The sequence below is a fragment of the Macadamia integrifolia genome, unplaced genomic scaffold (genome assembly GCF_013358625.1).
Source record: "Macadamia integrifolia cultivar HAES 741 unplaced genomic scaffold, SCU_Mint_v3 scaffold1276, whole genome shotgun sequence".
Taxonomy (NCBI): Eukaryota; Viridiplantae; Streptophyta; class Magnoliopsida; order Proteales; family Proteaceae; genus Macadamia; species Macadamia integrifolia.
Window position 1 is genome coordinate 118,050 of NW_024868141.1, and position 18,331 is coordinate 136,380.

General features: G+C 37.5%; 2 protein-coding genes across 2 annotated transcripts; one reads left to right on the forward strand and one right to left on the reverse strand.

The window, feature by feature from the left end:
• The first annotated feature begins 2,506 nt into the window (after nucleotides 1-2,506).
• LOC122063275 (4-coumarate--CoA ligase 2-like) lies at nucleotides 2,507-9,552 on the forward strand. The gene is made up of 4 exons (XM_042626980.1): nucleotides 2,507-3,608; nucleotides 7,635-7,870; nucleotides 8,082-8,184; nucleotides 9,171-9,552. Exons 1-4 carry the CDS (start codon nucleotides 2,607-2,609, stop codon nucleotides 9,288-9,290), a joined length of 1,461 nt encoding a protein of 486 aa, XP_042482914.1. The 5' UTR covers nucleotides 2,507-2,606; the 3' UTR covers nucleotides 9,291-9,552.
• Nucleotides 9,553-16,385: 6,833 nt separating this feature from the next.
• LOC122063274 (nifU-like protein 3, chloroplastic) lies at nucleotides 16,386-18,324 on the reverse strand. The gene is made up of 4 exons (XM_042626979.1): nucleotides 18,111-18,324; nucleotides 17,905-18,022; nucleotides 17,457-17,755; nucleotides 16,386-16,689 (listed from the first exon to the last, which is right to left on the reverse strand). The coding sequence occupies exons 1-4, from the start codon at nucleotides 18,189-18,191 to the stop codon at nucleotides 16,495-16,497; spliced, it is 693 nt and encodes a 230-aa protein (XP_042482913.1). The 5' UTR covers nucleotides 18,192-18,324; the 3' UTR covers nucleotides 16,386-16,494.
• Nucleotides 18,325-18,331: the final 7 nt, after the last annotated feature.

The following is an 18,331-nucleotide window of genomic DNA, read 5'->3' on the forward strand; positions in this document are numbered from 1 at the left end:
GGAATAGATATAGTCTTTAGTTTCACTCTTAAGTAGAGCCTCTTTCGACATACTTCCAACTTATATTTTAGTTGGTTTCAAATTTGACCAGTATTATTTATATCAGTGTGAATTATAGTCAAGATTTTAAACGAATCTATCATCTTCAATTGTTGATATGAAGTTTAAAAAAATGTTTGAAAAGTCAACCTTGATAAGAAATCCACCAAAACCATTCGGAAACCCTGTGGAAAGAGCCTTTGTAATGATCAAACTGCCAAATCATCAGTTAATATAATAGATGAGAAAAGTCATGTGGCATGATGCTCTAGTTCATTATAATTTTTTCCTAATCATCAGTTCATATAACAGATGAGAAGAGTCATGTGGCATGATGATCTAATTCATTATAAAATTTTCCATTAAATTATAATGTGAGAATTGGTATTTATCTGTTCCATCTAGATAATAAATTAACTTGAGCAAAATTTTCTTTAATAAATTATAATAACTGGATGATTTGTTGGAGTGGTCACTATGAGTTTAAATAGTATTTCAAAAGCTTCATTGGACAAATCTAAGGGACCTAGCTTCACTTCATCCACAGTGAAAAAAGGTCTTCACTATGAGTCATAGTGTATTGGTACATGCATTATTATGAGGGGAAGAATTATTTTGACTTCTTCTGCTAAGGGGCAAAGAAATAATAACCATAGATGGGAATACTTTCCTTCACCCACGATGGAAGGCAACTTTCTCTTTACATTATTACATAATAAGATGATTTTCCTTTGATGATTGAGGTACAAAAAATGCTTTCCTCCGTATCGTATGTGAAGGAAAAACACACCCATTTAGGGTGAGAGACCATTTTAGACATCAGTCTTGATAGAAGAGATGGAATCAGATTGTCTTTCAATACATTTGTGTGTGTGTGTGTGTGTGTGTGTAAGAGAGGACCTACATATAGATCAAGGGAGTGTACAATACACATACAATACACCAATAATATAAGTATACAAATGTAAAAGGGAGTGAATATAAAGATAATACATGATAATACAAGTATGGTATGTATATAGGATATTCCTTAACATCCCCCCTTAAACTCAATGTGGGAGAGTTGATTCCAACTTGAGTTTGGAAACTAGAGTATGAAAAGATCCTGAGATAGGAGCTTTGGTCATGAAGATGTTGACAGTCCTATCAAAAGATGTAGTACTAAGCGAAGAGTGCCATGAACAAAATGTTAACATGCAAAGTGACCATCATTCTTTATGTGTTTGGTGTGCTCATGAAAAACATCATTGTGGGAAATCTGAATAGTTCTATTATCAAATTAACAATAATACTATCATTGAAATGAGTCATTCTTATGTCTTCAAGTAGCCAATGTAACCAAAGAAGTTCAAAGATTGTATCAGCGATGGCACGATACTCTGCCTTCATGCTGGATCGAGATATAACAAGTATGCCTCTGATCCACCTACTATTTGCACATAGATGTGGTGCAATGAGTGCAAGGCATGCAAAGCAGAGATGTAATTAGATTGTACTTCATTAATACAGGTACACTACACGAATAGTACAAGTATGGAAGATAGTACAAGGATTATAAAAAATATTACAAGTATGGCATGTATATAGGGTATTCCTTAACAAGTCTTGTTTTCTAAACATATGAGACCTGGCAAATTATTCGTGAGTTCATATCCTTTGAAAGTTTGAAACCTATGTATTTTTTATTTATATTATTATTATTATTTGGGTAAAAATAATTCTATTCAAATAGACATGAATTACACAAGGCTAAAAGCAAGAATGAAATTCGGATAAACTATTTTACATGTCATTGATAGATACTTCCTGGGGATATGAAAGGGAATAGAAATCTCTAGTAATTATTCTGACTAGGCAGTAATCAAAACATAATGGAGGTAATAAATATATGCAAATAGTATCTTTTTTTGGTAAAATAACATTTACTTTTGTAATATACATGGTAAGTGCTTTTGTAAGAATAGAAACCTTTTTAACTTTTGACATGTAAAGTTGTTACTATTGTAACCCCTACGTCACAACAGACGAGAAAACATTATAGACTGACTGTGGAATTCGAATACATTTTTTATGTGATTCTGATCTTCACATAAGAAAAATACAAGAAGAATAATTCTCATACGAGATCCGCTCTCCTATAGATTAGATAGATTTATTTTTGTAAATTCTCTTCCCCGGTCTTTGAAGTGGCATATGTGTTCTACCAAAAAAAAAAAGTGGCATATATGCATTGTCGCGGCAGTGCATGCTCCAAATAATCCGTAACTGACAAAGTGGAAATCCCACTAGCACACGTCTTGAAACCCCTGGGCCCTGGCCTAGGTTTCATCTTTTTTCTTCCAAACAGAGTCTACACTTTCTTCCAACCACTAATTTTATGAAAACCCTTACCAAACTTCCATCTATAATGACAAAATCCTTACCTACTACCCATGAGAATATATATATATAAACCTTTCTATTCCATTCTTTCTCATTAAACACCAAAAAATTCTCTCTTCTCTCTCTCTCTCTCTCTCTCTCTCTCTCTCTCTCTTTTAGCCTTCTTGTCTGCCTCAATTGTTCTAATGGCTCCTGCAAAAGATGAACAAGAGTTCATTTACCGATCAAAACTCCCAGATATTTACATTCCAAACTTTCTCCCTCTACATTCATATATCTTCCAAAACTTACCAAAATTCAGCTCACGCCCATGTCTCATCGACAGTGCCACAGGCCAAACCTACACTTACGCTGACGTGGAGATCATGTCTCGAAAAGTAGCCGCCGGCCTGAACAAAATGGGCATCCAACGAGGTCAGGTAATCATGCTTTTACTACCCAACTCGCCGGAATTTGCATTCTCATTCCTCGGCGCTTCCTTTCGTGGTGCCATCACCACCACAGCCAATCCTTTCTTTAAACCAGCCGAGATAGCAAAGCAAGTAAAAGCCTCTGATGCTAAAATGATCATTACTCAAGCTTGTTATGTTGAGAAGGTTAAAGATTTAGCCCAAGAGAATGATATTAAGATTGTGTGTATCGACTCGGTTCAAGAGGGTTGTTTCCATTTCTCTGAGTTGACTCAGTCCGATCCAGATGATATGCCTAGTGTGGAAGTGGACCCTAATGACATAGTTGCTTTACCTTTCTCATCAGGGACCACTGGGTTACCTAAAGGGGTTATGTTGAGTCACAAGAACTTGATAACAAGTATTGCTCAACATGTGGATGGAGAGAATCCTAACTTGTATTTCAGTAGTGAGGATGTGTTGCTTGGTTTGTTACCTATGTTCCACATATATGCTCTCACTGTGGTGTTACTCGGTGGGATACGAGTTGGCTCAACGATTCTGATTATGCAGAAGTTTGATCTTGTGCTATTTATGGAGCTGGTGGAGAAATATAAGGTGACGGTGGCGCCGATGGTTCCGCCGGTCGTCTTGGCGATTAGCAAATGTAATGAGGTTGATAATTACGATTTATCCTCGATTAGGATGGTGATGTCTGGTGCAGCACCGGTAGGCAAGGACCTTGAAGATGCATTTAGAGCTAAGCTTCCAAATGCCAAGCTTGCCCAGGTAACTATGGCCTAATATGACTATTTTTTTTTTTCTAAGAATCAGTAAGAAAATATTAATTAATTATCTTTCTCTTCGCTGATGGTCATGTCGAAAGTGAGGTTGCAAAAATTTTATTTAATTTAAAAAAAAAAAATTTTTCTGTAAATTAGGGTTTTTTGATGATGGCTATGCCGTAGGTGGACGCCTGATTTTTCGCTCTACTATTTTTCTGTATGGTTCGTCTTGGACTAATTTGACTAGCTACCTAATTCTATCTAATTTGAATCAATTATTCTAGACTAGTGGTGGTACCTTCGGCTTGTGGAGTCGGCACCCAGGGGAGGAGGTTGTGGAATCGAACCCTATCGTACGCATTGTATGAGTGTGTGTGTGTGTTTTCTTATTTATTCTATACCCACCCGTGGGTTGCCAAGATAGTTAGGGCAAACTGGGGATTGTGTGGATTAGGAGCACGATCTTAGGTTCGATTCATCATCTGTGCATCTGCTATTTATGTGGAGATCATGGCGGTGGGTTGCTGTGCTAGTCTCTCTGAGGATTAGTCGAGGTGTGCGTAAGACACCTTGGTTAAAAAAAAAAAAAAAAAAAAAAAGCCATTGACAATATATGGGTACTTTAAAAAGCTTTTTCTTGCTTTTCTGGGAATTAATAAGGATTCCAACTCAGTCATTAACAATATGGAAGCTAATTAACTCTTATATATATATATATATATATATATATATAAAGGTAATCTACCCATACATGGAGAAACAAAACTAATCATAGTGGTTATGTGTGCTGATCATCTTTTGATTAGATTAAAATCTCAATAAATCCGGATAAAATCTTCGAAGAGAGAGTACCCTATTAGGTGGAATTAAAGATAAAGAGGGACTAGCCACCTAAAGTAGGGAGAACGTAATTGTCAATTAACAACTAAAAGTTTAAAAACTTAATATAATTTATCTTTATAAGGTTGGCGACTTGGCAAGAATAATAATATCTGGTGATCATATCAAGCTAATCAACAGATGTAGATAACAAATCTTTGGCTTGAAATCATACTTGTATGGGACCCAGAAATTGATTGCTTTGAACGTATACCAGTAAACACTTCCTAAGATAACTCATAATTCTATAAATTAAACTACTCCAACTAGTTTTTAGGCCTTACTTCCCCCTTCCCCCAATCTCGATCAGGTCTTCATATGATAATCATTTTTTTTTACGACACTTGATCTAGACATGGAATCCGTTTGTTCTCTCTTCTATAATAAGTTTTTACACTAAGTGGATTTCATGTTTGAATCAGACACCATATTGTTCTCGTATTCTCGTATAGATCTCGTACAATGACTTGATCCTTGCTCCCCAACTCCCTAAAAAAAAAATATATATATATATATATATATACAGTAACTTCTGTTGACTGATTACCACCCAACTAATCCACTAATCCATCTCATTAAGAAAGGAGGACACTTCAACTACTCTCTCTCTCTCTCTCTCTCTCTCTCTCTATATATATATATATATATATATATACGAGGAAAGAAAACTACGCGTTCTCTCCCTCTCTGATTGATCACCAACCAACGAATCCATCACTTAGAAGGAGAGAAAACCATGCTCTCTCTCTTTTTGGATAGAAGTCACACTCTCTTTCTCTCTCTCTCTCTCCTAGTTAATTGGTGGGGTTGGTGAACCTAAGACAATGATGGTCCTCCTCATTTGTCTTATTTTTCTTTTTGTAAGAAGACTCCACTTTCAACCCTTAGCATTAACAAGTTCCCACTAAAGCGCTTCTCTTTCTTGGTGGCTTTGCACTCAATAATATTATATTTTCCCACCACCTCCATTATTATTAGTTTTTAGACTATGATAAGAAATCCTTATTTTGGTATCTATAGATATAATTATCACGAGACAGATTTCAATGGACAAAATGGTGTATGCGACAGAAGATCTCGTATCTCTGTCTCAGTCATTCAGGTGTGATAAGAAGAAGAGAAGTGTTAAAAAAAAATATTAAAAAAAAAAAAATGTGTCTTGTGTATGAGGTTTCAGTCACTGCAAATTAAGAAAGAACATCAATGAAGGAGTGATGAAAATTTTCATAAATAAATGGGATAGAAAAGTCTTTTTATACAGGAGGGAAGAGAGTGAGTGCAAGCATATCCTTTGCAGCGGCTCAGAGAACCTTTTTTTAAGCTTACACATAAATAAGTTGAAAAAGAGTTCTCCCCAACATATGGTGTTTCCTACCCCTGTAACATAGGTATTTTTTTTCTTTTCAGATAAAGAAAAAAATTATAAAAGATTCTTAAGGGAGTAGCCCGAGAAACACCTCGTGTTCTTTTTATGGTATTGAAACATCTCACAAATAAATAAATAAAAAATGAAACACCTCATTTTACTAAAAAAAAAAAAAAAAATGAAACACATCATGTACAATATAGCATTTTCTAATAAAATTTTCTTTCCACTTTAAGAAAGTTTATTGGGATTTTTATAATAATAAAAAGTTTCCTCCGCAATTAAGGAGAGTCTTATCTACATGATCTATCCCTTTTATAGCCACATGATAAGTTAGATTAGTCCAAAATTTTGTGAATAGAGAGTCCCCATGGTAGATAGCCTATTCATATGTGAGGAGTTTGTCATGTCCATACCTTGTTCAATTAGATGAACCTCTTGGTGGAGACTTTCTCCACCTCTTGCCTCAAAATAGAAATTTTTTTTATATTATAATTATAATAAATAAATCATATAATTACACAATTATTTGTATGATATTCTACAAATTTAAACTCACATTTCAATCTCCATTTTGATATAAATAAACAAATAAAAACAAGAGTTGAAACAAATGGGAGGGGGGAACAGCCATGAGAGGGTTCAAATCTTCTAGGTGGCAAGTAGGTCTGGTTAGAAGTATACTATATTTCCATGAATACACAATTTTCTTTCCATATATCCCCCACTTTTATGGGATGGGGGCCCACCGTACTGATAGTTGAGATTTTATATAGTGCTCCATGACGATACCAGCACGATATGCTGACGATATAGTTACCATTTTAATTAAATTAGTAATTTTATACTCACCAAGAATTCCCAATTCCTCCATACGGTCCATATCAATGAGGATCCGATTACTCTCCCGAGCGCTGATTGTCCAGGTTCGTTCATAGTTACTTAGGTGATCGACATGTGTTTAGGTGTTGATCTAATGATTTTCAGTGTGGTGTCTCTGTTCTAATCGGTAAAAATATAGTCGTTGGATTGATGCTTAGACACATGTCGATAGCCAAGGTAACTATGGGTGCGACCTAGGAGATCGATGCTCTGGAGAGGATCCGATAAGGGTGTTGGAACTGCTAGAGACTATGGGACGTATCTGACTCCTCTCTAATTATTGGGCTGTTCAATTAGTGACTAATTAGCTAGGAGGGATCTGACATCCATCCAACACATGGCACGCTTTTCATGTCCATCCAGCTATCGAAGGGCTAATTGGGCAGCCCAACAATTGAAGAGGATCTTTTTCCTTGTGAGACCCTCCCTTATTTTGTCTCACGCATCTTCAGCTAGCAAGTAGCAACTAGAGTATCGTCTGATATCGATATTGATGTTGATCTGATATGAGTCACCAATACTGTATGGATAAAGGATAAAAATGTAAAAAAAAAGGTATATATTGGTATTTCTTTAGAGTGAAACTGTAGACTGATACGAATCATGGTATTGGTTTCATTACCGGCACGTTCAATACTGAACCGATACCAATAACTTTTTTTTTTTTTTTTTTTTTTTGGGTAAGGCGATACCAATAACTAAAACCATGCTAGAGATGACCCTCACGACCTGGTGACCACTTTTGATGGATGGATGGGATGGTGGGCTTGGGTTTAAAATATCTCAACCCAACCGAGAGAAAGTCTGGGCTTGGGTTGAGCCCGGGACCATGGGTCCAGCCCGGCCTGTTGAAACTCTACTTCAAGCTCAAGTCTCCAGGGTACTATTTTTTTTTAAGGAAAATGACATATTTATCCTTGTATTTTGTGTTCAGGTTATCTGAAGGACCCGGAGGGTACAAAGAAAACTATTGACAAAGATGGATGGTTACACACTGGGGACATCGCCTACATCGACGATGATGGTGAGATCTTCATCGTGGACCGATTGAAAGAACTGATCAAGTACAAGGGGTTCCAAGTGGCCCCCGCCGAGCTCGAAGCTATTCTCATCACTCATCCCAAAATCTCTGATGCTGCAGTTGTCCCGTGAGTCACCTAACAATATTAGTCTCAATTAGTAGTTTATGACAGTTTGATACTCGGAATAAATTCTGGGACTCGAACGCATTTTGAAATCTATTTTTTTAAAATGCGTTCTAGATCTAAAATCTATTCTATGAATGCATATCAAACACAGCCTATATATATCCAAATCATTTAACTGGACTCTAATCCGGTTTTCTTCACCATTATCCAGCATGAATGACGAAGCTGCCGGCGAGGTTCCAGTTGCATTTGTCGTTAGATCCAACGGTTGTAATGTCACAGAAGATGAGATCAAGGATTATATCTCAAAACAGGTATGGATTCAAAAAACATGGAAGTTGATAGGGATGTAATTCAGATGGGTTGGGTTCAGTAGAGCCACAGCCCAAGCCCAACCTGATTAGAATTCGAAGTCACAACCTCTATGCCCAAGGCCCAATTCGCCCAGCCTCAAATTATCTCCACTGGGTTGAGCTCTACCCAGACTGACAGCCCAACCAACCAGAGCCTGAATTATGATTATATGTGTTATGTATACAACTATCATAAAGGTATACATACATATATTTCATATAGGGTAAGAGAATGGAGCCTGGTTGCGTGGCCCTTGCACCAGCATGAGGATCAATGAGAACGCACAAGGGCATCAGCATGAATGATATTTTTTTATTTAACAGGGGCTGGATGGTAATTTTGCATGCCTTATGTTTAGGCACATGGGTCACAAAACTAGGAAGTTTTCTTTTTTCCTTTTCTTGTATTATAAATTAGTGTGAGGGTTCTATAAAAGGTAGCATGGCCCCAGCAACGCCAACACGGGGGCCAATGGGAGCATGTGTGGAAGCATCAATAGTGGCGGCATTTCCACCTTTCGTAAGGGCCACACTGCCCTCTAGGCTTCTTTTACCTATAAATTATGGGAAAATGAAGTATACGCCAAAAGCGTATTATTCTTTTCCCAATCTCTCTCATTATTATATATGTGGACCACTTCTTTCTCCTCATTAAATATATCATTTAACATTTTAATGGCTCTTATTTCACACCTCTAAATTACACAAAATATTTATTTTTTTCATACCCTTAAATTAATGGGCTTAGGTCTTTTGTTAGATTGGATTGGATCCAACTTGACAATGGGATTCACAGCCCAAATCCAGCCCAAGATCTAAAAGTGCAATCCATAGTTGAGTTAGTTCCATCTTAGCCCGGTCCAGCTTGGCCCAATCTGTAAACATAGATATCAAGGCAAAGTTAACCTAAAATGTAGGTATATAACTTGGGGTTGCTACTGGTGCAGGTGATATTTTACAAGAGGATCAAACGGGTCTTTTTCATAGATGCAATCCCAAAAGCTCCATCTGGCAAGATTCTAAGGAAGGATTTAAAAGCAATGCTGGTGACCGGTGTTCCTAGCTAGTTATCATGTGTGAATACCTATTCATGGCAAACGGGTCTTTGTCCCATTTCTTCTTTGCCAGGCCAAGTAGAGCAAGACATTGCTAGGTTCCATGGCAAATAAGGAATGGGGGAAAAAAAATATATGATGGATTTGTTTTATGTATGTTCATATAATTTGTTGGACAATCATTTTGTTGCTATTGATCACGTAGTTTCTTTCTTTTTCATGGATTGTATATACAAACCTTGTTTTATCTATCATTATGGACTATCTTATTGTATCTTCTTGGTCTCTACATCCTTTCTTCCAACTGAATTAATGCTCATCTCCCCCCCCCCCCCCAAAAAAAAAAAAAATAAAAATAAAAAGAGTAAGAGTGGAGTGAAGTGATGCGACCCGGATCCTTTCTAGTGCTCCAGTGCACCCAACACACATCAGAAGGTTGGTAGTTTCCGAACACACATCTCTGGCTGTTGGATGCGCACTGGGTGCACTTGAGAGGATCTGGATCCAAAGTGATAGATCTTACATTATCTTGAGAGAATCATTTTGTGTTTATGTTGGGCAGGAAACTTAACAATGGAAATGATCTTCATATGGCCTCACTTAGGAGAGACTTCTTTGTGTGGTCCACTATTGAGCAATATGAAGTGTTAATTAAAGGATTCAATTGTTAGATTTATAGAGCACTCTTAGCGACCCTTTTGAACCTCTTAGAACTTGGGGATTTTGCATTTATTGACCTATCTCAACTAGATGGCCCACCATCTAGTGGGTCTTCTTGAAAATAATCCCACATCGACTAAATTTCGAGACCTTAGATTACTTCATTTTTCAATTGGGGTTTCGTACATGAGGACTTAAACTTTTGGGTTTGATATCTCAGCATGTTGCTAGAGCCACTATCAATACATTGGCTTATATCAACTAGTTATGAGAAGCCACACATGCCATAGTACAATCATCCATTTGGGGCAACACATGAAGGGGACTGTTTGGGGAAATTTCTACATTGACTAACTTTAGGAGCTCAAATGACTTCATATACTAGCTGAGCAGTCTAACGATCGAGGCCAATCTCAAAGATGATTTGCTAACTTGAACCATGCCCTAAATGGGATGTATAGGAAATATTTCACAAACAACTATACAAGGTAATAGAAAATAAGGCTATCAATTTTGGCTTACTCATAAGGCACTGATCCAATACTACAACAAAAGGGAGCAATAGAGAGATTTAACAAGACGCGGTAATCAAAAATCAACTCTAAAAATTGATGTTAGAGTGGGTAATGGATTTACGTCTTATTAGGGTTTTGGTATCGCCCTGTAACATAGTCCCTAAGGGTGAAACAGGGTCGAGTTGGGTCGGGTTTCTTAAAACCCCAACCTAACCCTAGGCCCCAAAAACTCAACTCAAGCCTAACCCAACCCTGTTGGATTCACACTCAGGCCCAACCCTACCGGGCTCAGGGTTGGGTTGGATTGACCCTAACTGGCCTTGTATTATTTCCCTTTGTTGTCTTTTTTCTTACAAAAGGCCGCAAATGTTAAGCCTACACTTACCAAAGGAAGGGGGTATAGGAGATGTTAAAATTATGGTTAGCCCTTGTCCACCCTAGTCCATAAATTTGTAGTAAGCAAGGTTGTCAATGTGGTTATAAGATAGACATTTTAATCGCCTGGCATCAACACACCTCTTAGAAACTGGACAGGCCAAATTTTGGCCCAAATTTCATGATTGCTACTGTATCTAAAGTTCATCTCAATGCATGATGAGAGATACAAAGATAGCCTGTGTAAAGAAAAAGGGGAAATCTACCAAGAAAATAGGGAATAGTTTGTGGCCATTTGGTCGTCTTAGCTCAATAGGTAAGAGTACATGGCTTGTGTAACACATGATGTAAGCAGAAATCATACAAATAGCTTGTGTAACGCTTGTGTAATACATGATGTTGGCATAGGAGAAGGGGACCACTATTATTAAATACAATAATAGATCAGGGTTAAAATCGGGTTGGGTTGGGCCTAGGTCTCAACCCGGGCCCAGCCCAACCTAAGATTAACCCTCATAACTGGGTTAGATAAGGTTAGATAGGGTTCGTGCTTAGGACGGGCTAGGGCTTACACCCCTAATGCCCAGCCCAACCTAAGATTGACCCTCATAACTGGGTTAGATAAGGTTAGATAGGGTTCGGGCTTAGGGCGGGCTAGGACTTACACCCCTAATACTCCCTCTTCTATCGGGGCAAGTTATAGTTCCCTATCTTTCCTCTTTAGTGTGAAAATTTTGAATATCTTCTTCTTAGTTGTTCAATATAATTGCCATTACTAGATTTCAATTTTATCCATCATGAGTTCTCTTCCCCAGAGGGGAACCTATTGTAAACATTTTGTGGGTCTTATATCCTTATCTAAGTGGCGACTTAAAAAAAAAAAAATTTAATAACCTATCCCTCTTACACCCTTGCTTTTCCTTTCCGTCCAAGGATGAGACAACAATAGCAAAGAGGATGGAGGTGCACGTGTCAAAGATTCTTTGTGAAAACCCGTATACCTACAGAGATGCAAGTTATTTCTTGGGCATCAATCTTATGAGAGATCGCAAGCTTAAGATGTTGGATTATCATAGTCCAATTATAATGATAAAATTCTAAAAAGATTTAGAACACAATATTTAAAAAGGGAAATGTTCCTTCCAAACACGGCATCACTTTCTAAGTCACAATGTTTTCAGATTCTCAAAGGATGTTGAGGCTATGAAGAAGGTTCCCTATGCTTCGATGATGGAAAGTGTGGTGTATTTGCACGGTGTACTAGGTCAGATATTTGTCATGTTGTTGGTAAAGTGAGTCATTACCAATTAAAACCTAGACCAAAATCTTGGATTATTATTAAATGCATCATGAAATACTTGAAGTAAGAAAAGATATGCAGATGATAGGGCTCAATTCTAGTATGATAGTGGGTAGTGGTAAATGGAGATCAATGACTCATGTAGCCAACCCCTTGTAAGGGATATTCCAATGATGATGCTTTGACTTTTTCTCTTTTACTTCATTTTGCTTCTTTTTGATACTTCTATTTATTTTTATGCTTACTATATAAGACCATATCGACCCATGTAGCCGGTCCCATCAAGTTGGGATAAGGTTATGGTTGTTGTTGTTGAAATACTTGAGAAGGACTAGGGATTGTTTCCTAATGTATGATGAAATAATCTATCCATTTTGCAATACACATTTTAATTTCTTGGTTGATAAGGATGATAGAAAGCCTACTTCTTGTATGCTATTCATGATGAAAGGAGTGATTGTCATATAGAAGAGTGTCAAGCAAAAACTAACGACAGACTCCACTGAAGTAGAGTACATGACAACTTCTGAAGTGGGCAAAGAGGGTGTGTGGTTGAGGAAATTCTTTACTAGCCTTCATGTTTTATATGAATTATTGCAACACACAATGTTGTTATCACGTAAAGGAACCCATAATACATCAAAGAAATAAACATGTGGAGTGGGAATATCATCTCATCAGGGAGCTAGATCATAAAACGTGGCAATATCTGGATTACTAAAGTTGACACTACAAATAATTTATCAGATCCCTCGATGAAGGGATTTACACCAATTATATTTAATAAACATATTGAGAACATAAGTGTAAGATTGATAGGCCATTTGACTTTGATGTACAAGTGGAAGATCGTTAGATATATCTGTTATTTATATGTGTGTTTATCAAATCTATTTTAATAATGATTGAATTTATTAATTTGCGTTGATATTTTATGTTCAATGGTTGCCCAAGGTATGACCTTAAAGTGTTTACAGCTAAGGATTAAATTGAGCATTCTGTTCAGATGGTTATGATCACATTGTATATTTAACAATGAGATTGCATGATAGAAGTGTGAGAATTTATGTGTGTGTATTAAACTTGATTGTTCGTGTTTTTTGTATAGATTAACCTTGGTTGTTTGTTCAATAAGAATCTTTGATAGTTGCTTTGTCCTTATACTTGAGAGGCCCTTTCCATTGTTATGTGTGTCAACGGTGTACCAAAGGTTGATGCCTACATAGGTTACATATCGATACACTTCACGTACAATGTTCCACTAGAGATGGAAGAGATGCTAGATATGGTATCCACTTCTTGAAAGGGAGTGTTACGATCTCATGCATATTAGTTTATGGGGGCTGATCCCACATCTGTTTCCCATAGGAATTGATGTGGGTTGATATAGTCTTGGGTCCCCTTACCTTGTAAGCTAATTTATGGGGTTGAGTTCTTTTAGGACCGTAACAGTGGTATTAGAGTAGCCAATCCTTGGCCCAACCCGCGTGCGAAAGGGGCGACCTGGTGCCAAAGTGAAAACTGCTAGGAAAGGGCTACCTGTCGCCCTACCTGATCCGGAGTGGGCCGACGTGGACGTCGGGTTTAGAAATGTGGTTGTATGTTGCAATCCCGTATCAACTTATGGGGTCTGATCCCATATCGGTTTCCTATGTGAATTGACGTTGGTTGATATGGTCTTGGGTCCCCTCATCTTGTAAGCCGATTGGACAAATTCTAGTATTGGTGTCTTTTTGTAAAGTTACAAAGTATTTTAAATATTATTAAAAAATATATAATTATATTTAAGAATATTATAAAGTGTTTTATATCCAATCACTTGATAATCCAAAGAGAGAGAGAGAAAGAGAATGGTGTACATTCCATTGAGGTGAGGAGGTGGGTCGAGTCTAGGAAGTTAGGTGGGTCGTTGTGCTTGAACTATGGTTAATTGGGGATGTGAACGGGTAGATCTTGGGCCTATAGGAAAGAATGTAATAATAAATGGGTAGCTGCGATGTGCTTACAACAAATGTGGAAGAAGAAGAAAAAACTGAGAAAGCCTGAAAGAACTCTTCATGACAAAAAGATAGCATAGGGTCTCATCCGATTGGTAATAATGGAACAGAGTAGTGGGAGAGCTGCCATGGTAGGGTCATGGTTTAACAACCCACCTTCCACTTCATACATGAACATTCACTGTGGCATTTTATCGAATACCAAAGAGGGAGTTAGTGTGTGAGACAGATCCAACGTACCCTTCCCCATTTCATATAAGAAAATCCCCCTGCTTCCACTTCATACATGAACTTTCACCATGACATTTTGTCGAATACCACAGAGGGATTAGAGTTGATGTGTGAGACATATTCATGGTACCCTTTCCCATTTCATAGAAGCAACCCCCAACCTCCCCCCCCCCCCAAAAAAAAAAAAAAATGGAAAAAGAAAAAGATATCTCGGCCTAGGATTAGAAGCAACAAATGAAATTGAAAATGGACATTGCTGGAATTCCTGCAACGAAGGTGAACATAGCTGGCTTCCACCGAGTCCACAAGGCTCAACGCCTCCTATACCAACCTTCCTTCTAGCAACTTTATAGAGAGAGAGAGAGAGAGAGAGAGAGAGAGAGAGAGAGAGAGAGAGAGAGAGAGGAAATGAGGAAGAAGAGATTGTTCCGGTAAAATTTTATAAAATTAGTCTGAAATGAGACTATTACATTTGAGCAGCTATCACCACGTGCTCATTAGAAGTTTGCGAATAAATAGCATTAAATAATTTGTAGCAATAAATCACAAAAAGCTACAATTTATCTGGCCGGGCAAACAACTGTGACTTTCATCCCCTGCTCCGCACCTCTAATAGCAGCAAGTACGCCCGCATTAGCTCACCACTTCTCCTAGCACGCATTGGCACGCTTGCCTTAGACTCACACGACAGCCTAAACTCAGGTTACGAAGTTATAAATCCACCATTGAATAGAACTATGATCGGAGAGCAACCAGGGAACCTCTCGTCAGGTTGGTGGGGTTGGCTTGCTTGTTAAGATAAGAGGGAAGATAGGTAGTTTACTTGCTCGTAGAGGTGCGTAGCTTGTTCCATTGTGGGATAACCTATTTATATCCTCCCGTTGGAGCTTCTCGTTTTCCACCTGACGTATTTCTTGCTCCACTCTCTCAAGTCTTCTAGCGATATCCATGGTTACTCAAAGCTCTTTCTTGTTTCCCTTTGCCAAACTGAAAGAAGCTTCTATTTATAGGCGTTGGAGGCCCATGGCTCTTTGTAATTTGTGATTTATTTTGATTTATAATAAATAAAAATAGTTATCATATATCATACCACATCCCTTTAAAAATAGAAATAGGTCAGATAAATACAAATAGAAATCAAATCAAAGAGACCTAAGGCACCGTTTGACAATGTTTTGTTTCTGTCGTTTCTGCGTTTTCTTGTTCCCAGAAACCAAGAAACAACCTAAAAAGTTTTTGATAAAGTTGTTCCGTTTCATCTGTTTCTAGAAACATAAATCAAAATTTATGCCTATTTACAATTCCATAAATAACTTCGACAAAAATTCAGCGTTTCTAGAAACGAATTTGAGAGAGAAAAAAAATGCTGTTGTGCCCAATTAATCTCTCAACTAGTTAAACCTAAAAAGAGGCAACCAAACCCTCTCCCCCCTTTGGGCATCCGATAATACTATTGGGGTTTTTAGTGGCATTATGTCTACAAAAAAAAAGTTTCTAAAAACAGGTTTATAAAACACAAAATAATCCGTTTTTGTTCTCGGAAACGTGAAAAGCCGTTTCTACTGTTTCTAGACACAGAAATAACAAAAACATTATCAATCAGTGCCTAAGTTGTGTGAAGTTATGTACTATGGTTTTCTTTATGGAGATGAGTAAGAAGGGATGGAAGCTATTGGAATTGGAACTGTGGGATCATGTATTCATGAGGTAGTAATTTCCTTCCCAAATTTATTAGGAACAAGCTATTTTCACTTAAATCAAATTTAAACCAAATAAAAAAATTTAGTCGGTTCAATTTTGATTTTGAGATTATGAAAAATTATTCAATTTCAGTTCGATTTCGATTTGTACCATATTTTGCCTTGAATCAAATAAAAACCAAACCAAAACTGGGGTTCCATGCAGACTGCATAGCTTCACAGGTTGCAAACCAGGCCAGGCCTGCTAAGAATTTTCTTTTTTGGTAGAGGGCTGACAAGAATGGGGGCCTCCAAAGGTGTGTGCTCCATTGTCTCACCTGTCCATAGCATGTGCAAAGATTGCAATTTATAATCTTGTGTTGCAGAAGATTTGTATAATTTACCTATTATATCTTTTCCTTTTTCTGTTCTCAAAACAATAAAATGATACTCTCAGTGTTACTCTCCTGTTAGCTGAACGGCCGCTATTGCAGGTATTTTTTCTCTCAATTTTTGAGTTAGAGCAACCCGGACTGTCATTACACCTGCTGCTGGTCCACTGAGTCGGACCTTGACAACATATCCATCTATCTGAATAAGCTCTAGCTCTCCACCTCCTGTGCCTGAAAGATACGGCCTTATCTCTGAAAGAATCTGAAAATGAATAGAGTAGATTAGAGCAATTTTTATTTGAAGTTAAATTTCCTGTTGTTAAATTGGCATTTTATTCAGGAAAACAACCTCTTCACAAAGAAGCGAGGTAAGACTGTACGTTATAACCCTCCTCAGACCCTGCCGTGGTGAGAGCTTCGTGCATTGGGTACGTCTTTTTTTTTTTTTTTTTTTTTTTTTTTTTTTTTAAATGAACATTTTATTGGTACTATTAATTGGTGTTTACTACTTAAGCTATGTTTTAAAGTAGAATGATCATATTAGAGCTGGTTTGGGAGTAGCTCCAATACATGTTAAGTTATGAGAAAGTCGATTGAAATGGCATGGTCATGTTCAACAGAAACCTTTAGATGCTCTATTATGGAGAAGTGACTTGGTTTAAATTGAAAGATCTAAAAGAGCTAGGGGCAGATCTAAAATGACCTTAAGAGAAGTGGTGAGGAAATACATGCATATCTCAAGCCTAGTATCAAGAATGACGTCAAATAGAACTAATTGGAGGACAGTGACCCATGTAGCTTACCCCATTTAATTGGGATAAGGCTTGAGCTGTTATTGTTGTTGCAGTTGTTGTATTAATTGGCGCTTATATAATTGCCAGAGGAAACCATGAGCATTCCTTGGTACTTCTATGTAATTGAGTAACCAAACAGTAAAGGGAACTCACGGGAGCATTCTATCAAACATCTGAGGTACTGAATACATAGGGGATTGCATGGTACAAGAATGGTTCTTAGAATCTTAGTTACCTTTTCAACGTTGTCCTCATTGAGCTCAAGTCCTGTTTCTGTGTCCATAATCTGTTCCACTTCTTGGATTTCAGGGATCTTATCCCTGAGACGAGTTTCAATTCCCATCTTCAATGTCATAGTTGAACTTGGACATGAACCACAAGCTCCTTGCAGCTTTAGTACCACAACAAGACCATCGATCTCATGTAGTGCGACGTTGCCCCCATCTACCATTAGGCCTGGCCGCACTTCTTCAAGCACTTTCTCAACATTCTCCTCTGTTAATGGAAGAAGACAACTAGGCACAACTACTGTTCCTGTAAGCACCAGAAAACAAATCAACATCATAACTCTTAATTTTATGGTAATGGGTATCTCAAATTCTCTTTCAAAGGGAACTTTGCAAAACAGAAAATCAATCTCTAAAATCCAATCCAATTCAATCTATCCCTTTTCATTTGATTACCTGCTTGGCTTCTCAATTTATGCCTTGAGGTGATTTCAAGGAAATGTTTGGTATGGAATTGACCCCTGAGGAAGGAGTTCTGTTTTGAAGAAATCAAACTGGGTTCTCTGATTAGATTCTGAACAAGAAGACAAGAAGCAAGATAAAAATTGATACTTGATAGATTTAAAATCTTCCACAACTGTAAAATATGATTAGCAGGGTACCTTGAAGAGGGTTGGATTGAATGTTGCAGCTTTGGCTGTTGTTGCTTTTAGAATTTGCATTTGGGTAGAGAACACACTCATCCTCCGGACATGGGTCTTCAAGTCTGTGCTTATAACTTTAACGGAGCATATGAGGATAGGTTGGTTTTGCTTGGTTGATAATGATAATGAAAAATTCTCCGAAGTATGTGGACAGAAGTAAACAGAGATAGAAACAGAGG